The following is a 25,000-nucleotide window of genomic DNA, read 5'->3' on the forward strand; positions in this document are numbered from 1 at the left end:
TTGGGAGATTACTGCAGTTCTCCTGCGTAATCCCCGCAGTGTTTTTTGTGGACTAAAAAGCTTCACCCGACCTTCCATTGGCATGAGCATTTGGGTGAATTATCCTTTGAGTACAAACTCATAAAAGTGAAATCTACCGAGTCATTTCAACCAGTTTCGGTTTCTTTTTCCCTTCTTCCCACAGCCGTCGCCCTGTGAATGGTGCCGTTGCGAACCAAATAACGAGGTGCACTGTGTGGTGTCTGACTGCGCTGTCCCGGAGTGTGTCAACCCCGTGTACGAGCCAGAGCAATGCTGTCCCATCTGTAAAAACGGTAAAATCAGCCTAATTCTACACACGCACACGCATGCACTGCCAGAACGCATAAAAACTTTTATTAAACCGACAACAGGAATCGTATGTGTTATATCGACATTTGATTGCCACACATTTAGAGTATGTAATTGATGTTTTATGGATTAAAATTATTACCTTGGACCTGTTTGGATGCTAATGAGCAGTACTAGCTTTAATTATAAATGACACACTAAGCAGAGTAAACATTAGCCCATTGATGAAAGGCATGGTAGGAGGGACTAATGGGTCCTCAGAGAGTCTTCTGTCTCCCTGTGCCTTGACGCTCTTGTCACACACAACCAATCCCTAAATTACAATTATAGGATTTCATTGGTTCATTGGCTATTTACAAGGCGAGGTGGGGGATGTCCCCTCACCAGCACCAATCCTGAGGGACAGACGGAGTTTTATGACTAAAGTACAGCTACGAATTGCCTGTTCTGGAGTGGGATGATCAACAGCAATGAGTGCCTGTAGGATAATATCAAGAGTACAGTCAAAACTGATTATATTTTCTCATTTAACGTGGCTCACATCTAAGCTCTGGGTAATTGGAAAGCTGACAGAGCTGGAAGAGAAAGTTTACCAACTCTAACGAGAACCGGATAAACAATTGGAATGGAAATTCATGATTATATGCCTTGTTATTGCATTCAGCCTTCTCATTAATTCATGTGGCACTTCAAAAAAAAAAAAAGAAAAAAAAGGAAAACAGTATATTTAAAAGAGGAAGTAAATCAAGCGTTGGTTGATGTATAAATGTGAAAGGAGGAAATTGGTTTGATGCTAAATGGACATTTTACCACATTTTCTTTCACACACTCAATTTCTCTTTCTGCCCCTTGCTTCCTTTTTTTTCCCCTTTGTCTTATTACACACACACACACACACACACACACACACACACACATACGCACACACTAAAACCCACACTAACAAGCTTGCAGAGGCTGCTGGGAGAAAGCTAATCCAGGCTGACAGGACACAGTGACACCCTTGGCATTTCAGGGTAGGCCTGTCATTTCTAGGCTCCCCAAGGGTGCCAGGTCAAGCTCTGGCAGCAAAATAAGTCTCTATGGGAGTGGGTGGCGAAGGGGGTGTGGACAATCTAGAGAGGCTGTTTAGCTCTCATTTTTGGGAAAAGGACAAGAGACTACATGGCCATAACTGGTTTAACAGTGATGCTTGAGTGTGGATATGAAGAGATGTTCAGAGCCTTCTTGACATCAAAATACCGTTTGAAAACTAAATAAAACCTATCTGTGTGTGTAAAAAGTGTACCTCTCTGTGCTTTCATTGTGGATGTATTGTCTTTATATCTCTGGTTATGTATCATTCTGTAAAAAAAAAAAAATTGTCAATTTCTGTCGCCTGTTCACAGCATTTTTCATTTATTGTTAGTCAGTTGTCACATGACAGGGGCGTGGCCGTCACTTCAACAGTGAGGGCGACACAGCGTTCAGGGGTTAGAGCGTTTTTACTGAATGATTTATTGAAAGATCCTCTTCCAATCCATTTTCACAAACATAAATCAATAACTGATCTAGCTTAAGTGAGGAACCAAAATGTGTTCCTGTAGTTCTATTTAGCAGCTAAGGAACCAAAAACTCCCAATGACTCAGAGTTTATGCAATAGTTCCCTCTAACCTTTAAATATTCTATTATCATAGTTTGTCAAAAATACACAGGGAATCCTCTTGTGCCTGGGCAGTGGAATGAGTAGAAGGCTTATAAATAGGTCACTGAAAAGGGCCAAGTACAGTATTGTTGCACAGCCAAAAAAATATGTGCAAATTTAAAGTAGAAATTGACTGTTGGGTCAATGTAAAATTCACTGCACTGTTGATATTTCCTCTGCCAGTCAAAATCTCAAATTACCTTAAGCCTTTCCATGACTGTTAGTGCTGCGACCCCTCTGAGATGCCTCCTCGCTCTTTCTCCTGCTGTCCAGACAAACATGTACACAGTTTAATGGTCAAATGGAGAGCACAAATTAAAGAGAGCAGGTCTTTTTCTCCTACAAAGCTAGAAAGAGAGCCATCTAACCTAGGCAACAACAGCAGTTTTCTAACGACAGCTGAATCATATTCATTCGACATAACTGAGCTAACGTCGCAGTTTAAAATGATACTCCACCAACTTGTTAATCAGCTACTCACCTTTAGATGTCTTAAATTCTCCCCTCATTGCTGTACTTGTCGATGAATTAAAATCCAGGAAAAACTAGCCACATAGGCTGCTCGGTACTGGAAGCTAATGGAGACAAAAGATGAACATCAGCAAAACTTTACAAAATGTCCATTTACAAAATTTCAAAAGCATCTACCATTATAATCCACATCTTCTTAATCCATTCCTACACTAAATACATCACAAATATTGTTACTGAGTTAAAAACCACCTGACTAAATCAAAAACTGGTTTGTATCTTGCTGCTAGCTTGACAGGAAGCAGTTAACTCATTCTTTCATGAGTAGCATTGCACAAGCTAAATACTAATGTGAACATGCTAACCCTTCTGATGTTTATCATGTAGCATGTTAGCATCTGCTTATTACAAATGCAAAGTAAAGTTGTAGCAGATGAGAAATGGCATCATTTATTAATTCTGTTAAAAAAAAAAGTTTCTTTAAAAAGCCTGTGTGTTTGAATTTTTTTGTAACCAATAAAAATTGTAAAGCAGTGGCTAAATAGCTAAGGGCTAAAATTTTAATGAGTAGCGTTTTATATGAATTAGCTCTCATTAATTTTTGATTTGGACATTTCAAGGTTAAAAACTGTCTTAATAAAACTTAATTTCAATATCTATCACAGCAAATATTGCCTGGATAAAGCCCTTCTGGTATTGTGCTAATGAACTCTTGAAGGAGATACAGGGTCCCTGAGGAGCACAATCCCATTAAACTTCAATTTGTCCCACTGTCAGTTACATTTATTGATGGGTAACTCCCACAGGACAGATTTAAACAGCAGGGAGCCTCAAAGATAACTTCAGGTTATACCAGCTGCTTGTTTGCAAATGTTGACCTATTTATTATGTATTTAACGTGTTTAAAATGATGTGTTTGGTGCATCCCCCCCCTTTGGAGATAATAAAGTAACCTTAACCTTTCTGGCATGTGAGTTGATGAATGAATATTTACCCAGGCCATCTGTCTAAACACTGTCTTTTGGATTTTTTTTTTTTTTTTTTGTGGCTAAGATTGAAGAGCCGTGCTGGACCGTAGACCAAAGTGCTGGCATCAGTAAGCCAACATCATCAGATTGACACATGGTACCGACGAGCTACAGTTTTTGCAAAAAAATTTTGAAGGCAGGAGAATTTTTATGGCAGCATGTGTTGCATATTTTTATGTGAGCCAAACAGAGTGCAATTAGTCCTAATATGCATTTGCTCCTTATGTTGTATCAGAAAAGAAAATATGATGTGTTGACAGTTTTAAAAAAGGGCAAACTTTTTTTTTTTTTTTGCTTTTGGCCATTAGTTGATCACCGGCCTGTGTGACCTTGTGTCCTTTGAGCTGTGACAGGTAGTTTCAAATCCATCCTGCTACATACAATCACTCCTGGCAGCAGCAGCGGTCACCCTATTCTCTCATCAACCTGGACTGACTTTGTCCTGTAACCTGTCCCATCTGTCCAGAGGCAGATCAATGTGAGTTAAGACTTGGCAAGCGTTCTCAATGTCCCCTCTAAGCTCAGATCAAAGGGCTTTTATCAAGTCCAAATAGATACTGGGACTCATCTATGCTGAGGCAAAGGACGAGGACACCAACTGCTCTCTTTGTCGGTGCCATGTTTATTTATTGCTGCTTGCACCTTCTTTTCACTAATTAACACTGCAGGAAATTAAACCAAAAGAGTACAAACCCTTGACTGATGACTGGAGCAAAAGCTTATGACACTGGAAAGGCAGCCATATTTGCCAATCTTTAGGCTGTTAAAACATGCAGTTAAGGTAAATTAAGGCAGCGAAATTTTAAATACTGCTTTAAAAAAAAAAAAATCAACCAATTAAAAAACTGTTACCTCACCTGAGCTCCCAGTCGCTTAAACATAACCATGAAAATCAAATTAATGAAACGTTTTTTCGCACTTTTTTGACCGGACCTTCAGATCACCTGGTCGTTCCACATGAGGTCGACTGCACAAGTTCCAAATAACAGTGCACACATGCTGAGATCATCACTTCACCAGAAATAGACAAGATCCATCAGTCGCTGAAGTCTGTTTTTATAGTTTTGGTTATCAGTCCTCATTCATGAAAGGTTCTTATGCACAAATTTGTTCTCACACACTTGTTACTGTCAACCAGCCAGACTTGCACAGACTAAAGTCACAAGAAGTACAATGTGAGGATAAAGGAGTTAAAAACAGCCATCAGGCTTTGCTTGTGGTCTGTAAGGCTGAACTGACAGCGTTAGAACATTTTATGAGTGAGGGCTAATGCATCGTTATTGTGAACACCTGAAAGTCCCTTTTATTATATATCCTAGACATATCCTAGTTCACCTGTTCAACAATGCATATCAAAGAAATCGATCTCTTTGTATTCTTAAACAGAATCAAAAAGGTTTCTATTTCTTGGGGGAGGGCTGCCTTTTTTTTTGCCTGCTGTCAAATATAGTACACCTATGTGCCTTCAGCTGTTCACCACCACGAACTCGGTTTCCTTCTTCCAAACTACCAGGCCCACGTTTACTCATGATGAGAAAACTGATGGGCTTCCTCTCTCTCACTCTGATGCCACTTCTAACCTTTGGAGCCTCGTGCTACGTCAGGTCATGCTCTGGATCCGCCCACTTTTCAGCGTTCCAATCATATTTGCCTTTCTATGGGGTTTCACTCACAACACAGCGGTTACTGAGGATAATCCATGAACAACCAAACGAAACTCTTCTGGTCTTCTGGTCAAAATACTTTCAGTGAAGAAATCCTCAGGTCATCAAACCCTCCTGTTTGACACTGCTAGCATGAAGTTAGCCTCGTGCTAAATCAACTTCACTGTGACACAACGATGAGCCTGAATATTAACAGTGAAAGCTACTGTGTCTTCAAGAGTTATGGGACATATGACTTTTTTATGACTGCTCGTAGCGGAGTCGGGAATCTGGCAGGTTTTACGGAGCTGAGAGCAATCCAAAGTCACCGTCACACCCATTGAGCCGCTGACTGCTTCATTTAAATGATTAAAACTAGTTTGAACCTTCTGTCTGGAGAGGTATAGAAAGAGATAGACCGCCTCAAATCACCACAAGGCAGAGAGAAACTAATTAGATATGATCATTTTATTTTAGATTTGCCAATAATGAGCGCACTGCAAAAGTAACTGTGTTTTTAGCTTCCTAGAGCACAAAATGGTTTAGCTAATCTCTGCTCGACTGCTACACTGTGAAACACATTCTGGAATTAAGGGATTTTTTTTATCAACAAAAAGATCAACACAAGTAAATCCTACAGTTTTTTTTAAGGATAAATCAGATGTCAAAATTAATCTTTATTGTTTGGGTAAGTCCGTGTGTGTGTGTGTGTGTGTGTGTGTGTGTGTGTGTGTGTGTGTGTGTGTGTGTGTGTGTGTGTGTGTGTGTGTGTGTGCACGCGTGCATGCAAGGAGAGAAACTATGTTAGGAATTGCTAAGGAGTTCTGAGGCCTTTACATACAGACTGATGTGATTAACTCCATCCTCCCTACTGCCTCTCAAAGCAGCTTTCTCTCCTCCTCTGTCTCTCTGTACTTCAGCCTCTGTACTGCCAAACCAGCGCCTGGCAGGCTTCTATGCTTGCAGCGCATTAGGATGCAAAGCGCTCAATGTCGAGGGAGAAGGGGAGACTAACAAAAGCGCTTTAGTGTTGCAAAAACAAGCCCATCGGTGCATGCCCGTGAAAAGATCTGTACGTCTGCTCTGACTCCCCTAACTCCCTGCAGCTCTCTGCATCACTCTACCACCCCTACGAAAGAAGAAGCTCTCAGGAGAGCTGCATCCTCTTCTTGTCGTTCTCATTTTTCATTTCTTCTTCCCCGTCTTTCTCCCTCTTCCCATGCGGCAGGTCCAAATTGCTTTGCTGGAACAACGATCATCCCAGCTGGGATTGAAGTAAAGGTGGACGACTGCACCATCTGCCGCTGCCACAACGGAGACTGGTGGAAGCCGGCGCAGTGTTTGCGACGCGAATGCCTCAACGGCCAGTCGTCATAAAGAAACTCCACCGGGGATGGTAGAAAAGCTCAGGCAAGGCCCTGCCTACTGCACCATTTTGTATGATTGACAGGAGCAGGAGCACAATTCCTAAGGAACCTGAAAAAAGCTAAAGTATTACTGAGATGCTCTACCAAGCTTCACACAAATACAAATTTAGCCACTGAGAAGAAGACAGAACTTGTCTCAAGGCTCTTTCCACACTCCAGTTTTAATTGTCCTATATTTTCAGACTCGCTTAACTTGCTGCTGTCACACAAAAAGTTTCTACGCTTTTTGAAGTCTTTCCTAACCATTGGCAATGTGAATTACTCATGTTGGTTTCTGTATAAATGCCATCTGCTTGTTGTACGTGTCTGTTACTATCATGTCGGTGTTGTACAATTTAAACAGCAGGAAAACAAACTGTAAGCACACTCGACGGTGCTTTTTTTTTTTCTCTCTCCTTTCGTCTCATAAGGATCGACAGCAAATGTGTGCTTGAGTTTCACTACTTCACTCTTTAAGAGCTTGTTTACAAGATGCACATCACACATTAATGTTCAAGTCTTCATAAGACTTTTTATCGCTATGGCAGTAACTCACCTCTAGAGGATGTGACTCGATTTTATAAACTGCAAACCAGTCAAGTGCAGATTTGATTGACTGTCACAGTTTTGAGTCGGAGGAAAAAACTGGTTAATGCGATACTTTACATTCAAAGGCGTTTTTGTTTTGTTTTGTTTTTTTGCCTTTCAAGTACTCACAAATAGGTTTCTTGAGCTAACAAAGGTGTTTCTTGCTTCCTGCATTATTTATTTGTGACTTAAGAATAAAGAAGAAGAAGAAGACCTGGCCATTTATAGTTAGCTAGCAGTTAATAGCAACCGATGACTAATTACTGCTACAGCAACAACACAACAGTAAAACCGTCAAAAGCGTCCATTTACAAACTATCAACTGCATTGTCGGCTTTAATCCACATCTTCTTTATAAAGACGTATGTTCAGTAATCCACAAATACTTTCATTTGAGCGAAAAACAATACGAACAATATGGCGCTACTGTGAACAAGCCCTGAACTGTACATTCAACAAAGTGTCGATAAATTACTACAAATGGATAAAGAAGATATAAATTGCAGCAGTTGATGCATTTGAGTTTGTAAATGGACACTTTATGATCAATTTTTGCTGTTTTTTTGTTGCTGTAGCTGTTTTTAGCGGTCAGCTTCTGTTAGCTTCGGGCTAAATATACGTGGCTGGCATCTTTGAGAGCTTTAGACACCTTCCTGAAAGGACTTGAAAGGAAAGGCATTTTTAAGTGGCTTTAAAGTCGGACTGTAGAATTAGCTGAGCTGCAGAGAGGTGTGATCAGCATCTGTAGTTTTTAAAGTATACCATAAAAAAGTGTAAAATTCCGCATCAAAGCAACAACAACAGCAATTCCATCCAGCTCAATTGTCATTATTGTTTGCTTGCAGAGGTCCATATCCGCTAACTAACTGCTTGAACTTGCTATCAAAGTAATTAGCAAGCCAAGAGCAGCCTGCTTTAATTTCCCTTAATCAAGCAGTATTCTGTGATAAATCATCCAGCTGGGCGCATGGCGCTACCACAGCTTGCATGCTGGGCACACTCAACAAGAACCAGCAGACTAAAGAGGAACTCTGCAAATGCTTTTAAGCAGCATTCACATGCATATTGTCCTCATGAGTGTACACAAGCACTCCATTCATCCACAATCTCAGGCACAGTATGCTGATCTGTACCCAGCAAGGCGCTACAACCTGTAAGGCTTAAAAATGTTGTATTATCCCATTGCTGTAGATGGTGTCTTACAGCTCCTCCTCCCCACTACGATTTGTCTAAATTGCTCCAATGTGGTCTTATAGAGACAAGTATGTAATGTATTGTCTTGATATTTTCCCCGACTGTAGTGGTCCTCAAGTGGTCCAGAAAAAGCACCCAACCAGGGCCCACATTAAAATGTTTTTGAAGTGATAAATACTAGTCATTAATTCAAAGGTGAATTTCAGTAAGATCGTGCCATTCATCACCCAAATTTTTTTTTTTTTTTCCCCATTTCCAGAAAATCCGTTTCTGTTAACCTTTTAGACTCTATTCTTGGGCGGTGATGGATGGGCTGCTTAATAGCGGCTCCCAGCACTCTGTAATGAGACAGAAATGAACAAAGGAAAAAGACCAGTGACTAAAGAGGCGTGTTACCTCACAAAACGCTGAAACTCATTTTTGGAAGAAGTCTTCAAAGTCTCAAGGTGATGAAGAAATAACGGAATTGGAAAGAAAATGTGGTTGAAGTTCAATCTTTGGCGCAAAAATGACTTTCGTCATTTCACAACAACAACTTCCAGTTTTTCAGTGCGAAAAGATGGACCTCATCTATAGGGCTGCTAACTCAAAAAACAAAACTGACATCTGTTGTTTGTCGAACAGCCTGAGAGCTGCAGACATTTTAGGATAGATAAAATGTCCTTCATCTACATTATTTTCCAGCCTATATAGAATTACAGTATATAGAGTGGTGCAGGAATGAGTAAGTTAGCTTTGTTGAACATCTACTTCATTAATTTGTTTTGAAAAGGTGTTCAGTTAAATGCCTGAATTAAGTTCTGTGGTTAACACTAGCTTAATATAGTTGAATGTTTCATTCTACAGAATAAAAACATCAGTCACCTCCACACTGGAAGCGTTTTTTTGTCTTAAAAGCAGCGGATGCTAATAAGCGGCGCAACGAGGTGCCAAATGTCATCATGCGGAAAACTTAATTAGCGCAAAGCTAGTTGTGACAAATTCCTGCATCCGTGGTACGGTTTGTGCAGAGCGTAATGTTAGCTTTGGACTTTGGAATCAGCGATGTTGTTCGCAATCAAGCTTATTTTCTTCAATCACCCAAAATCGAATTTTCTATCGATTAAGGGAACCAACAACAAAGCTAACGTCCAGGTTGGCCTACAAATGTGCGTCATCCCTGCAGCACTCTATGGTCCTCATGACGTGACTGGGCAGGAAGGGTTGGCAGGGTTCAGAGGCATCGCCACTACCATTGATGCCTTATCGCTAATGCTACAGAAGATTCACCAAGTCTTGGGCTTCATGCTGTCTGAATATTTTAAGTGCAACTTTGTTTGATCCTCTTTGTGCAATGCAACCTTTACGTTAACCAAAACTAGCTTTTGTTTTACTCCTCAATTTTCTAGCTAAAACAAGTAGAGAGACTCTCAGATAAAAACACAGACGGCTCTAAAAATACTGGTTTTTGATGGGAGGAGGAAGTGGTAGAGGAGCTATTCATGCTATCCGAGGCAAACTTGATCTCAGTGACACGGCAACTTGTGATAATGTAGGATTGCTCTGATACGGTTTCCTGACTTGCTTCTGGGGTGCATTTGTCAACCCAGGCCTGCCACGGCTGATCTACTTAAATTCACTGACTGCTTTCATCAACTGAGTGAGAAGGAAGAAGTGTCAACAGGAAGTGCAATCATCAAGATCAAGGTCCTTCCACAAAAAAAAAAGAAAAAAGAAAGACGAGTAGCGGGGCAACATTGCTCTGCTTCGCTGTAAACTGGTTGATTTCTAAACAGATGACATGAAAATTCTATTTATTTTTACCACTGACAACTAAAAGGGAAAGGTATATTATCTAGATGGGTATATTTTTACAGTTTGGATCCTGGAGGATTTATAAAATGCGGGAATCAACAGTGCGTGTCACTTTAAAGAAAAAACGGCTGCTCTACATACACAAGTTGCTCATGCGGCGCACATCCACTCGACACCAATCCAGATGAAATTATTTTTCTCCTTGTGAAGTTGCACAGTAATCAAGGACAGACCGGCAGCACATACCAAGAGACTGAGTTTGGGGGTTTTTTTTGTTTGTTTTTTTCTACATGTCTGTGAATGTCAATTCAAAAGACCCCATCACACCATTCAGGCTGCAGAAGTTTGTTAAAAGGTTTTCCACGCTCTTTCCATGAGACACAGACTCACTGTAGCTGACGATGATTAAAGATTGTTTTATTCTCCCTTATTATTTTCATCAACAAAACTGTTATATAAAGTGTGCCTGAAACCAACACAGAGTATCTGGAATATGAAGAGAAAAACACTGTTATTATACAATCAACTGTATTGGTTATTTGGAGCACTAAGGGTCTGTTCAGTTGGAATAGAGAATATTCGAAATTTAAGTTTCAAACTGGAGCATATTTGATTGTATATGAATAAATGCTCAAGCAGGTAAGTTACATGTTTTCGAACGACCCCTAGTGCTCCCAGTGCTGTTTATATGTAAATACCTTCAAACGTATAATGTGTATTCTGAAATCTGAGGTGGAGTAAAAAACAAAACAAAACGACTCAAGAAAATGTGTATTATTCATTAAGATTCACAACTATTTTGTTAAAAAGACCTGAAATGAAATGTTATTCAGCAAATGTGAGCCTGAATTTCTTTATCATTTTAGTCAGTGTGGTGGTAACATTTAGGGACCGCTGACATTTGGAAAGGGAAATACGCTAAGGGCCTGTTTCCACTGGCTCACTTCGGCTCGGGTCGGCTGAGGACGGCTCGGTACAGTTGCGTTTCCACTAGCACCGGGTACCACGTCAGCATGGGTGGACTCCCCGGTGTAATTTGGGTGTGACATAACAACAACAATGGACGACACAAAGGCAGAGTTATGGCTGTTGCTTGGTCAGAGGTTTTTGCTTAAACTAAAAGTAAGGAACAACAGAAGGGCAAGGCTTCAAGCAGCGAAACAGAACACCCAAGAAAAGTACTAAAGACTACCAAGCCATCGACCAGTATTCCGCTGAGGCCGATGGTACGAAGTAGACGAAATAAGCGGGTAAGTTACCCAATCAGCCCCCCGCTATGTGTTTACGTCACATTTTAGTCCCAGCTCAGCTCGCTTGGAAACCCAGCGGAGCAGGGACCAGAATGGGAACGGTTAGTACCATGTTGGGGCAAGTGGAAACGGGGCCAAACCGACTCAAGCCAAAGTGAGCCAGTGGAAACACACCCTTATTTGCCATTCTCGACAGAGCCTGGAACGAAGACGGATAGAGAGCCGAGACCCAAAGAGACTTGCTGACTGCTAACTGCTAGTTAGCTTAGCACAAAGAATGGTAGTTGAAGGGAAGTGATAGCATACCTCAGTGAAAAGGCCATCAAATCAGATGTTTGTTTGTTGAGCAGTAATCACACATTTACTCTCTGACAGAGGCAACAATGATTTGAAGTAGCAGAAATTCTTCCAGAGTTAGCAAACGTTTGGTTAAGTCCCAGGCTCCCAGCGGTTTTATCAGGAAGATAGATCCCACCATGTGTACAGTTCTAAAAATATGCACAACCCTCGATATATTAATGCAGGCAAAGATTGGGGAGACCTATGCTAACACTTCTCATCCACTACCAGTCATTGTGCCAAGCTAACAAGCAGTTAGCCGGTCTCTGTGTCCCAGCTCCCTCATACCCATACACGCTAAAGAGAGACTGGTATTTATGTTCTCTCCCAGCGCTCTCAAATAAACATTTACCAATAAGTGTGTGTTCCTGTAAGACTATGAAAAACTATGCAACTCTTGAAGTAAAAATACAGCATTTCTTGACGTTTAGCGGGAGTCAGTACGGAAGGACAAACTTTGCTCAGCCACATTGTAACTGAACACATATGACGGCTGGAGTTTTCCGAGAGCTCTCAGACCACTATGGAATATTATAGCATTTTCCAGGATCAAGGTTGTTTGAGAGGAGAAAATAAAAAGATATCAGTGCTTAATGGTTTTGTGATGCTCAGTGAGTGCAAGGGCATTATTCATGGCTTCACTCCTCCATTCTGTTTCATTACAAGACAGTCTGTGCTTCTATCTGGACCACACTGCTAATTGCCTTCTCCCACCTCTCACTGCGGACAAGAAAAGGGAAGCAATTTTTGCAGCACATGGCAATCAATAGCAATTACGTGCATCCCTGCCTAATTCTACTGAAAATTGCATCTTGGGAAATAGCTAGCGGAAGACATCTTAAAACACACATGCCTGCAGGTTCAGCACAGCTGAAATTGAATGTACACACAAAGATTGCGGACACAAAGAATTTTTTTTCGCCCCCTCCCAGCCGGTAGCAGCGCATTTAATTGCATCGTTTTTCCTTTTCTACACTTTTTACTGAATCTCCATTGATCGATCTTTTCAAGAACCCACTCTCTGCATTTGTTTCAAACGGGCTTTTTCAATTAGATAATTAGATCATTATCTTTTCCTGGTAAACCAGCGCATATTCGAGAAGGCAACAGTTCATTAGACTTTGCAGCAGGCAACACATTGATTGTGTGACACACAGTCTGCAGCCACAAAGTAAACAAACCATTCAACTACAAATTTGTGCAACAGATAAAATTGCATAAAACAGCAGCAGAATCAGGAATGATGTGGACGTTCAAGTTGGATCGCTGTAAGGAGGAGTCGCGTCTTCCTTTTCCTGTCTGATGGTTTTGGGTGATAACAAAAAAAATGAGATCATGGACACGAGTGGCCAAAAAGTCGGATCCTGAGTAAAGGGAAGCCTGAGCCACATGCAGCAGCTGGGAGTAAAACAGCTCTGGAGGGGCCCTGCTGGGGCGATTCGGGGCGTCTGATGATGATGCCTCGTTGCGCATATACCTGGAAGACGATCCCAAAGGTGTTTGATGGATTACAAAGTGCTTGCCTTCTTATCCGTAAAGGCTGTGTGAGAATGGAAAAGGTAGACGAGGTGGGTGTGGAGAGACTTGTGGGCTCCCCGACTCAGAGCTGACAGGAAATGGAGAGAGCAGTGACACGAAGGAACCTCCACAGCGGTTCCAGGTTATTATAGATGTCAAGTTTCAAGCGCCTCCATTTTGCACAATATTACATGAAGGTTTTGTTTTGAGACCTTTTATCACACGCTGCAGATCTATAATTTGAAAGAAAAGCTTATTTTGATGGAACCGCTGCCAAAGGTTATCACATGTAATAATAAACTCTCTTTATTTTAGATGTAATATAATTTAAAGTGATACTTTAACATGAGCAGGCGCCCTGCAGTCACAGACATTTTTACCCCTGCATCACTTTGTGGCTCCAAAATGCAGGAAGAGACAGCCACATACATTCAGCTTGAAGCTAACAGTGATCGATGGCTAACAGCAAAACAAGTGTTTGTGGATTACTGAGTGTGCGGATCGATAAAGACGACATGGACTACACTGGACGATGCACTTTTTTGAACACTTTTGCTGTTGGTAGGAGTTGCTTGAGAGGGTTGCTAATTGGTTCAAGCTAAATATATGCAACTGGCTCTTTCAGCATTTTAGCGTCACGAAGAAGTGATGCAGGGGGGAAGAACATCTTCATGAGCTCAAGACACATGTGAGTGCTTGAAAGGCAAAAAACACATCTTGCCTTCTAAAATACTATATACTACTACTTTAACACTGAAAATGAAGGAAAGACAAAAAGTCTGAGCCACATTATCACTTTATTATAGGTTTTGTGATTCGTTAATCAGCTCCACATCATCCTAATTACCAGATGTTCAAAAACTAAAACCACCATGAAAATACTGATTAGACCGGTTGGGGGGCTGGTACCGGGAGGAGGCGGAAGGCTGCGATGCAGTCGATGATCCAGGAGGAAGGAGCTGACCACACCTTTCCACGCCTGACCACTGCTGGCTTGTGAGGGCCCCGTGGGTCAAAGATGATGTACTGGGTGCAGAGAGCCTGGTCAGATCCTGGAAGGGCGTGGTAGGCAGCGGCACTGAGGGTCTGAGTCACATCACTGTCAGGTTTGGGCTGTCGGCTCAGGAGCTGACCCCCTCCCTCCCGCAGCAGCCTGGTGAGCTCGTCCTTGGTGGGCGCCTTGAAGGTGCCCAAGAGGAAGAAGAAACAGCCATCGAAGAGCGGTGGGAGCTACAAGAGACGAACGATTACCAAAAAATATATATATATATATTTTCTGTGACTTTGGTCCAAAGTAATAATTCCATTTAAAAAGTTTTGGTGATTCAAAGTCAAAAATTATTTGATTTCTGTGATATTGCATTTCTCTGAGTGACATCTCATTCGCAGAAGACACAGGAAACCAACTATGAGAAACTCCTCAGCCTGGGAAACAAAGTCTGCCCAACAACAAAGTATTAGTCAGTAATAAAAGGGCTGATATGAAACATTGTGACGCTGCATTTGTTAGAGATTTCCTACTTGATATTGAGGTAGATCTAATCAGGTTCACTAATAGTACTAAAGTAAAGAAGAACCGTGAGCAGCAAGTACATACTTCACTCACCAGGAGCCAGATGGCAAAGCTGACCCAAGGCTTGCTTGGACTTGCAGGACTTGAGTTATATGTAGAAACTCTTCCTGTGCAGATTCGGCTTGATGTCTCTAATAAATCCTGCTCAAGCCGCAGTTCTTCCTTCCAGCACTTTGCTTTTATAAATTTTTCATCAGTGCGTTCATCTTACGCTCAAGTTTTACAGTCTTCTGCAAAGAAGCATCGCAACAACAGGCGTTGAAAACGACGATGTTGCTTCTCTCGTTATCTTTCAAATTGGCGAAACAGAAATCGGTCTGGTGCGCGCGAGGGGAAAGGGAATGATCATCTCTCAGTAAAACGTTTTTTAAATTAAATTGAGATAAAAGCTCATATTGTACAGAGCGGGATGCCTCATTCTCAGACACTCATGTCTAAAGTCTGGAAGTGTTTCATACACTGATCGTCCATCCACTGTGAGGTCCAGTGATCTCTGATGGATCTGTAAGGCTCCTGATTTTGTTTATTTTTGTTTTTTATTATTTTTAACATTCTACAAGTCAGCTAAATAACAGGATTCTGTTTTTGTCTGCAGCTGTTTCTGAAAGGTTCAGTGTCAATATTCCACATCTTTAGGCATCAAAGAACAGACACATTCATCCTTTCACTCCGGGCTGATCAGCAGGCTTGCAGGGGCAAAATCATCAACACCAGATGTCAAGATGTGGAAACCAGGCCCGAGTTTGTCTCGCTGATCAATGATAATGTTCCACATCCTGGATAACGTTTGTTTTGACTTCCAAACGATCAATACTCATCATTATTACTAGAACAGTGTGTGTGTGTGTGTGTGTGTGTGTGTGTGTGTCTGCTTCTCACTTACCAAGCTACATCTGTTGATGCGACTGCGCTGGGGGCCTTCTCCTGCTTCATGCTCATTTTCGGGCATCCGTTTCCCTGCCTGCAGACAAGCCTCCACCCCTGGCACCACAGAGAAAGAAAAACAGTGAAAGCTACTGCTAATTATGTTGACTTGAAAGAGTGTGACAAGGCAATGGCAAACAGAGGATGACAAAGCTCCTGTCTGTTCTCAAGTTGGAGGGTTTCAAGTTTTGGCAAACGGCAGTGGTTGACAGAGAAATATGCCCACAGCATGATGGACTTAATGATGCAACCCTTGTTTTAAGTACATGGAGCTTTAGCTGGAGCATCATCGCCGTCTCTCCATCTCTGGAGGTTTTACAGTCACATTTGGAAGTGTGTGACAGCAAGCATCCTAGTAGTTTTTTTTTTGTGTTTTTTTTTTGGGGGGGGGGGTGCTTTATTCTAAAACAAAAAGAAAAGGCATCTCCTAAGACACAAAACTTTTTTTTTTTTGTAGAAGTACAAGCAGACAAGAGGGGAAATATACCACATATTTTAATGGCCCCTTACTGTCACCAATGACAAACGCTTGTTAAGACGCCACAGATGACTGTGCTGCTGTTCTCCGTAAGCGCTCTATTTCGGAGTGTCATGATGGGGGTGGGGGTGGGAGGGGTCGTTAAAAAAAATCGTCAAACTCTATTTGTTGCACATCTAAACATACTGAAACTACATTTGGAAGACAAAGGGACCCGTCCACGAGCACCGGCCGCCATATAAATATACATAATTCATAAAAGATAATCAATATTTGAAATAAGCCTGAGAGAAGCAAACACTTCACGTGCCAGGTATTCACATTTGGCCACACCCACACAGCTTGTGATTCGCTTCAGTTCACGTTCACTACTCCACATGGTTGCTCTCAGCTGTGAGATACGGTGATATGAACAGATGAGGATAGACCTGGCGGAGCATGTGCCTTGACAGCAAATCCCCCCCCCCACACACACACACACACACACACACACACACACACAGACGCACGCCCAGGGCAGGGGGTGTGGATACCTCATTCAACTTTATTACAGTTTTATTTTGGTTTGGTTTGTTTGGTTGAGCAGACGTGGGTCAAAGAGAGCACTCGTGTTAATTCTGTTCAAAAAGATGGAATACAGACCACATGTCAAACACAGTCCTCCCTCCATCAGTGACTCATTTACTACTTTCTGAATTAACAATGAGACCAAGCTGAAATTTTGAAGTCCTCCTTTGGTCAAAACAAGCTATCATTCTCCACGTTTCTAGAGATGAACTTTGGAGCCTCCCCAAGCAGAGTTTGTGTGCGACTGCGCTGGTGCAAAGTTTCTCTGTGCTCAGCCAAACTCAGATTTTTAGTGGCGGTCATCGGAGCAGAATTTGTGACATTGCAAATACTTTGATGCTGATTTCAGCCCATTTTCAGCACACACAAGTCCAAAGTGGAACTTTGAATCCTCAGGTACAGTAAGAGCGAAAATTGATTTCATAGAGAAGCAGGAGACATCATGTGTCCGGCAGGCATACGTGTGAAATGAAAAAAATATTTGTATGTTCATGAAGAAGATTTTAAATAAGGGGGGAGAGTGAGTGGGGGTTTAAGAATTTGATGGCATTTTCTAGATGTTTTTTCTGCGCCGACACTCACGCACGCACCTTCCCAAGGCTAACGGAGCAGTGACATTTACTATCATAAACTGTTGAGAGGGAAGAAGAAGAGTAGTAACCAGTATTTGTGTTTACTCATTCGGCGTGACATGAGAAGATCAATGTCAGACTTTATGAGCATTAAGTCTGGAGCTGCAGACATGATGGGTTAGCACGGCTTAACATGAGAACTCAAGGGAAGGAGGAACAGCTTGTCTGGTCTAGTGTGAAAGAAAATGCCCACCATCACCTCGAAAGCCATCTCATTTACACATGGCGACTTTGACCCATAATACAAAGAAATCTTCAGTCGGTGCAGTAAATCTGTTAAACAGCTTTGGTTATAGAGAGAGTTGCTTCTGTTAATCTACAGTGACACCTTAATTAAGCTTTTTAGCTGGAATTGAGTGTATTAATTGATCTCAGTTTATGACAGATGATGGATTTCCAACAATAAAACTGAAGCAGCTTTTCTGTGGAGACTGGGTTGCCATGAAATGAAAGATTAATAAAGAGGAGAGCCAGGGAGCTGGGCCTGGCCCACATCGACGGCATACAGAGATAGATAAGATGCCACGCTGACTGTCAGGGAGGGAGACGAACTGTAGCAAGTGCTGCGTGTGTGTGTGTGTGTGTGTGTGTGTGTGTGTGTGTGTGTGTCTGTGTGGAGCTGAAAGGAGGGGAGGGGCAGAGCAACCCCCCCAAAAAAAATCTCACCCACTGACGGAACACACACCTTAATGTACACATTCAAACTTGAAATTGCTTCCTTTCTACACATACGCAGTCAGGAGATGCTACTGACGGATAAACTTGTCAAGGGCACGGAAAGGTGGCAGAAAACAGTCTTGCTATTTTTAGCAAACTTCCTCTGAATTTCTCTGTGTTGATCTGGTTCAAGGATGCCGGGGAGAGTGGCTGAGAATGGCTGAATCTAAAAAACTAGCTGAATAAAAAGTATTCATCTTGGCATAAATCAAACAGGGAAAAGAGATTTAGCAATCTTTTCATCGCTCGTGATGTTGACGCCTTGAGGCACATTGATTCCCTCGTTCCCTCCCGCAGTCACACACTGGCACTATTTGGCTGTCAGTCAAACAGGTGTTTGGGCACACAGCAGTAAGCACAGAAAATTGCTTGTTGCAAAATGTTCTTTTTAATTTTTCCCAGGACAATGTGTTGCAGACGGTTTTTTTTTTGTTGTCTTTTTTTTTAAAGGACAGTATTTTGTGATTCCTAGTGGTCTCTTTATTTGGAGCAGCCTGATTTCCCCTGAAAGACTGAAGCCAGAAGGAAGCACAGGATCAATTCTGCATTTCTTAGCACTGAGGAGAAATTATCCACCACAGAGTCTCAGTCAGACTTCAATTTAGAATGAACTGCACATCAGCCAGCCTTCTGAGAAAAACATTTCAGGTAAAATGGTTGTTTGAGAAACATAAGAGCACAAAACCCACATCCAGCAGCATTATTGATTCATCCGAGAGTCAAATTGTTATCTTCTTAATTTCTTTATTCCTTCCTTCTACTACACCAGAACATCTTCTATGGAAATATTATGACGGACCGGACTAACCATCCTGTGGGTGAATGACTTCGCCATTCAGTCGTTTGTCCAGACACATAATACACCCACATGGAGTCCAGGTAGGACAGAAATCCTTCTTGGTGAAATTGGAATTAATCCCAATACTGGGCTCAAAAAATGATGTTATTATGTCACATTCAAGTTGACCTTTAGGTTTAAAATGATGCATAAAAAAAATGTGTTTTGTACACACAGGCCATGGAGAACTTTCAAAACTTCACAAGGAAAGTTCCCAGGCTGCTGGCACGCTCTTACCTTCCTTAGTGATGCAACAGAACAAAGCACTGCACCACCAAACGAATCAAAACTTCATATTTGTGGGAACCGGGAAGTAAAGTGGGAATGAGGGGGACATCTTATTAGACTGAAGAGAGAACAGTAAATATGACTAATATTGATGACCCTCCCTAAAAAAGCGCACTGCCTGTCTAAAACATTCCAGTTGGAAAGGTATCAATTCTATCCTGCTTGTCCACCCAAGAGATTTACAAAAGTAATTCAAACTGAAGTCATCACGGTTCGATATTTGGAAAACGTAAGACAATAAATATCCGAATCTACCAGTAAATTACAGCTGAATCTCTGTTTGGTGCCTTTGAATAATGTAGTTTCATCTGTAATCAAAATCATCTGGCTGATTAAAAAAAACTGATTTATAAACTACATGAATTTCATTACTTCGTGATAATGTAGCAACATTACAACATCAAAATGTACACGACGCCAAAAAACAGTGAGAGGAACTCATTCCCAGCCGTGACCGGTCCTGTACTTACAGCTGTATCGGACCACCCAGCAGCCAGCGAGGAGGCCCAGGAGGGTGGAGGAGCTGGTTGGCATGGCTCCTTCTGGCACCACCACATGACTTACTGGAAGACAGGGGCAACACAAAAATAACACAATTAAAAAGTCAGTCTCACACACTCACACACACACACACACACAGAAAACACTTTGGTTGGGCAAGTTTGTACCCTAAAATGCTAACTATGTTGAGAGGAGGATACCCACATGGTTTTGAGTAATCCTGCTGTTAAAAAGAAACAAAAAAACAGACACCACGGAAAACACTGCGAAGATAATAACTATTAATAACGTTGACAATGCTGCTAACAGCTCCGTCAACGAGTAGAGAAGCAGGCGCGTGCACCAGACAGTAGGTTCATGTCAGCTTTCACTCCTCAGAATTGCAAGTGATGATCACTTTGATGAGTGCTTTCTCATCACCTTGAGAGGACCTCCTCACCAACGTTTGATGAGGAACGGTTAACTTCAGCTCCCAGCTGTTACCATGCAACAGTGCAGCAGTTGGGATGGTGAAGGGAGCACATGTTGTTACTCCTTCATTATGTAATGAGGCTAAATCACCTCCTGCTCATTTTTCGTGATCCCAAACACTCTGGGCGAGGCGGCCTCCATCAGTCAGGAGGAATTGCAACGGGCACCGCAATTATTGACAATATATGCTGAAATTCTGCAGGGCTTCAAAATGATTACACATTAGAATGTCTGGCAGTGAACGAGCCGACCAGCAAGAACCTCAGTGTACAACAAGCAATTGGTTAGTAGCTGCTGTTAATTTGCTACGTTGCTGAGGGCCCATGTGTGGCTGGCAAATAACATTAAAGGCCCCCTCCAGACATGTAATATGTATTAAAATACTGCGAGGAGTAATAATAAGCCTGATGTGTCTGCAGGGCTGCAGATTCATCAGGGGTGGAAATGTAGATTTACAGTCAATGCGGAAGCAGCATGCAGAGATAAAGTCACCCTCCAACCGGCGCGTACTGTAAAATCAGACAGCTACAAAATCATGTACAAGGGAACTTCAGCCCAGGGCAATTAGAAAAAATCAAAAATAAAGGGTGATGTGGCAGCAGTCATGTACATGTACTCAAACGCACTGCAGTAACAGTAGGGCTTCTATATGTCACCCACTGCATACATTGGTATGCTTTCTGACGCCATGATGCTGGTGATTGCTCGATTCTGCTGCACTTTGCTGTATGTTGTCGACGATGCAGTGAATTCTACATAATCGCTGCTTTTTATCTTTTAGAGGTCTTTTCCCATGGATCTTAGGTGAGATGTCTTACAGGTTTTTGATTGTTGCAGAATCCCTGCATCATGAGAACAAATTTCATGATTTGAATTCATAACCTCCATGGCTGAGGGAAAACTATTAAAGTAGTCAAGAATTTCAAATCAGCTTCTGTCGTTCTCGGTGATTCCTGTTCTTGAGGCGCAAAACAAATAATTGTTTTGAGGCCAAGCTCAAGGCCAGCCTGAGCTCGACTTGAAGACTCCAGGTTGGTAAGCGCTTGCTAAATCCGAGTTACTCCACACCATCGGGATCATTATTCGTCCCCAGCTTGACACGTCATCACAGTGGCCAATTAAGCTGATTAGAATGTTTTATGAAGACATCACAACAGGGAGTAGCCCTTCTCATTCCTTGCTGTGGTCCTAACAGACCCACAATCCCCTTCTCTCATCAGCAAATGAATGGGAGAGCAGCCCTCTAGTATCAGACTCTAGTACCAGACTCTGCACACTGAAGTTGAAAGAACAATAAGGCGACAGCATTTGTGAATGGAAGGGGCTTTAAAGCCCAATCACATGTGACGATGCTTCAAAGGGGGCTTCCCCTGACACATTAATGATATTTAAATCCCTCTGAGGAGGCTGCCGCAATACCACACAAATACTACCTGAGCCAGTGAAGGTGTCGGCTCTCCTCCCTTCCAGTAGCTGTCCCAGTTTGGTCAGTTGCTGCTGCTCCGTGTGTGACAGCTGGCAGGGTAGGAAGACGATATTTTCCTCTGTCATTACACAGTCACTCACCTAAGACAGGATATGAAAATACAGTTGAGCACTTCCTTGGCTTCGATTGCAAAAGGGGTAAAGAAGAAGAAAGGAAGGGAGAGGTTATTCATATTCTGATGTAGGCGTACCACAGAGAGACTGGCTGAAGGGTTCGGAGATGCATTAGCATTTTGGGTTCCTTCAGAGGCTTCCTGGAAAATCTCCAGCATCTCCACACTCACAGCATAATCTGCAGGCCGCTTTCCATAAAGATTACTGTGAAGAAGAGATTCAAAACATCATGTTCCTCAGTGTCTTCTTGTGACAGTGCATACAATATGCAGATCATGGCAGGGACAGTCAGGCATAACAAACTAGTGCAGGGCCCAGAGTTTGAGGGGTGGAGCCATGGGTTGAGTGACAGTTTCTGACTGCTTTGATCACCACATACATACGGACTGGCTGACAGTATCAAAGCCAGACAGAACTCTGACTGTCAGTCACAATCCTCAGCCGTCTAGGCGCTTCCTCGAGGCACCACCAATGCACGCACCAAGTTTGATATCAGTCAGATGAAGAGTTGTTGAGTTAATCATGTCACTGACACACACACACACACACACACACACACACACACACACACACTTCTTGCTTTTGCGGTAAAATAATTAGTTGATATATTGCCAGTTTCTTCTGACGTCTTCGTCAACAGACATAAAGAGGCCCGTTTCTATTGAGTTAACATCTTCTTACCATTTGCAGCTAAATGAGACACTAAAAGTGAGACTGTGTAAACAGTACTTAAACTCGCAGTACTGAAATCTGCAGTGGTTTTGGTGACACTGTGATTGTGCAGAGGAAGTGGGGCGTGGAGGAGCATTCTGATGCTCCCATTTAATGCTTGAAGCTGCAGTTGTGTTGTTCACTCTCCCACTGCGACTTCATGGCCTCTCTGGATGTGGGCTGGAGGATTACTGAGTGTAGTTCGCTGCTGTTTGCTTGGATTTTTTTTTTTTTTTTGCATTAAATGAATCGATTAAAAATATTTAAATCGCAATAATATCCTGTGAACAACATTACTAGTCTTTAGGTGGTGCTTTGTGATAATGAATCAAAAGCATGTGCGGTATTATTAAACAGGGGAGTTGTCGTCTGTAGTTTTTGATCCTCTGTTAACTTGAGTTGATTTCCAGCACGTGTGACTACGTCCTGGACAAGTGACTCCTCTGCCCGCCCATTAAAAACTTGCTGACCTCTAAGTGCTGCTGTCTTTGCTAGACAGTTAATGAATAGATCTTTTTTCCCCTTTTTTCAGCATTTGGCTAAAGTGCTGTCAAACCCGCTGTCACAGAGAGACGCTGATCACCCTCTGAATAGCGTGCGCTTCACAGCTGTGGGCTCCTCATGTTTTTTGGTAAAGATCCAGGCTCTGGGAGGAAGTAGCAGTCAAACTTACTCGCTTTTAAATCATGCAACTCTGGTGAAATCAACACACCGTGGTTGCTGGGTGTTCACAGCACTGACACTAACATCTTCCATCTTTGGGACTTAAACCCAGACTTTGTCTTGAAGAACATATTTTGGCACATCAAGTTCCTTCCCTACGTCAACCTCGTTACTTCCTAATCTATCTTTACAGGCCTGATAACAAAAGTAAAATCTACTGCTACTTTAGAGCAGAAAAACAACTAAAGTAAAAAAGTGAAGGATTTCGCTAGTAAAAGTACCTTTTAAGACGAGATTTGCAAGACCATTCCACCACCCAGGTGAATCATTGCTGGGTCTATAAAGACCGTCTGTTGTGAGACGTTTTTGACTCTTGAACAGACAAAAGGTTGAGCCCAAAGTTCGGCGGGTGAACGGAGGTCCCCTCTGGAAGCGACCTCCTGCTGTCTCTCCTGGCTGCCTGTGCCACACAGCTTTCACAGATGCACCTGCGGCACTGATGCTGCTACGAGGCAAAGCCAACGCACATTTCTCCGCAATCAGTCATTCATGTAATTTCATTACAATCCGTTCAAATGTGGATTGTGTTATTTGTATTGCTGTATTGGTGAGACTCAGAGGGAGGGGGGAAAAAAGAAATCAATATTTGCAAGTCCAGAGCTCTGAGAAAAACAAATTGGCAATGTCACACCCTGCTTGTTATGTGAAACTGTGCATCCATGTGTGTCATTCACTTGTTGGAGCAAAGTCTTTGATACGAGGGTGAGTTGGGGGCTGGTGGAGTCCTGACAGTATTCTATCACACCGGACCCAAAGCATGAAGGAGAGGATAGTGAATCAAAAGGGTTGTGTAACATTAGCTGACGGATTAGCTTGATTGATGAGAAAATCAGATGACGCAACACTAGTTTGAACGTTCACAGCCTCAGAGATGCAAGTGACCAAGAAGAAACTCCCTGCTTTGATGAAACCTATCACAGCCTTCACAAATCTCCAATCGTAGCGGGATGGCATGGCTTGGAGGTGAGTGGCCATCTAGCAGCCGAGGGGTCGCTAGTTCGATCCTCGCTTCCCCAGTGTCCAAGTGTCCTTGAGCAAGATACTGAGCCCCTAATTGCTCCTGATGGCCCTGCGTTACGTCAGCTGGGGTACGCTCCTAATTCTACTCAAGGGTTTGGTATTGTTTCATCTCCCTGGAAAAGTGGAAATAATACTGCTTTTTAAAGTAATACTTGGTTTAGACAGATTATGAAGTAGGGCTGCATGATTCAAAAATATATTCATATCTACTTGAGATTATGTTGACTCATTCTGCAGCTGCAAAATGATTTGTGATATCAGATGGAATGTTAATTTTTTATGCCATTCTTATCAATTTCACGCAAGAAAAAATGAAAGGGTTAAAAAAAAAATGTTTTTACGCTAGTCAAGAAGCATATAATCAAGTTGTGATCAGACTGAAGGTCATTTTTGCAGCCACTACAGATGTATCACATCAGGGCTGCAGCAGGAAACCTCCAGCGTTGCAGGACATAGACTCGCCAGCACGGTTCACCCATTTGCACACCACAGTTCTACTGATGTGAGGAGGAGTGTGGGACGGCAGCTGCTCTGAACCTGGGGTTACTGCTACCACCACTAACAGTGATATTTGTTCTCTATCGATTTTAAGTGAGTGTGTTACAGAAAGTTTGCCAGCAAATGAAAACTAAGTAGGAACCATAAAAACTATCAACAAACTTCTTAAGAGAGGGCCTATATTATTATACCGCTACGACCGATTTATGCTTAT

At 42.2% G+C, this 25,000-nt stretch overlaps 2 protein-coding genes and 1 long non-coding RNA gene across 4 annotated transcripts in view; 1 reads left to right on the forward strand and 2 right to left on the reverse strand.

Moving 5' to 3' along the window:
• Window positions 1–2,802, reverse strand: part of LOC147251921 (uncharacterized) — a 14,772-nt gene extending 11,970 nt beyond the window's left edge. The window contains exons 1-4 of one of the 2 annotated variants that reach the window (XR_015118714.1): window positions 2,664–2,802; window positions 2,497–2,590; window positions 2,216–2,277; window positions 1,619–1,674 (exon numbers count right to left, since the gene is read on the reverse strand). This is a non-coding gene — a long non-coding RNA (uncharacterized LOC147251921). Of the gene's footprint in view, window positions 1–1,618; window positions 1,675–2,215; window positions 2,281–2,496; window positions 2,591–2,663 lie in introns of both variants that reach the window. The other variant, XR_015118713.1, reaches the window with a different exon arrangement.
• Window positions 1–12,312, forward strand: part of vwc2l (von Willebrand factor C domain containing 2 like) — a 27,921-nt gene extending 15,609 nt beyond the window's left edge. The window contains exons 3-4 of the mRNA XM_086219931.1: window positions 185–314; window positions 6,386–12,312. Of these exons, the coding sequence (XP_086076057.1) occupies window positions 185–314; window positions 6,386–6,534 (279 nt within the window). The 3' untranslated portion in view covers window positions 6,535–12,312. The remainder of the gene's footprint in view (window positions 1–184; window positions 315–6,385) is intronic.
• A 1,722-nt stretch (window positions 12,313–14,034) lies between these two features.
• The window catches only part of bard1 (BRCA1 associated RING domain 1), a 22,761-nt gene continuing 11,795 nt past the window's right edge, over window positions 14,035–25,000 (reverse strand). Inside the window, exons 7-11 of the mRNA XM_086221177.1 lie at window positions 21,912–22,038; window positions 21,669–21,801; window positions 19,734–19,826; window positions 15,703–15,800; window positions 14,035–14,476 (exon numbers count right to left, since the gene is read on the reverse strand). Of these exons, the coding sequence (XP_086077303.1) occupies window positions 14,132–14,476; window positions 15,703–15,800; window positions 19,734–19,826; window positions 21,669–21,801; window positions 21,912–22,038 (796 nt within the window). The 3' untranslated portion in view covers window positions 14,035–14,131. The remainder of the gene's footprint in view (window positions 14,477–15,702; window positions 15,801–19,733; window positions 19,827–21,668; window positions 21,802–21,911; window positions 22,039–25,000) is intronic.

The sequence above is a fragment of the Aulostomus chinensis genome, chromosome 12, assembly GCF_037954235.1.
Source record: "Aulostomus chinensis isolate RoL2024-O1b breed Wild chromosome 12, RoL_Achi_v1.0, whole genome shotgun sequence".
Taxonomy (NCBI): domain Eukaryota; kingdom Metazoa; phylum Chordata; class Actinopteri; order Syngnathiformes; family Aulostomidae; genus Aulostomus; species Aulostomus chinensis.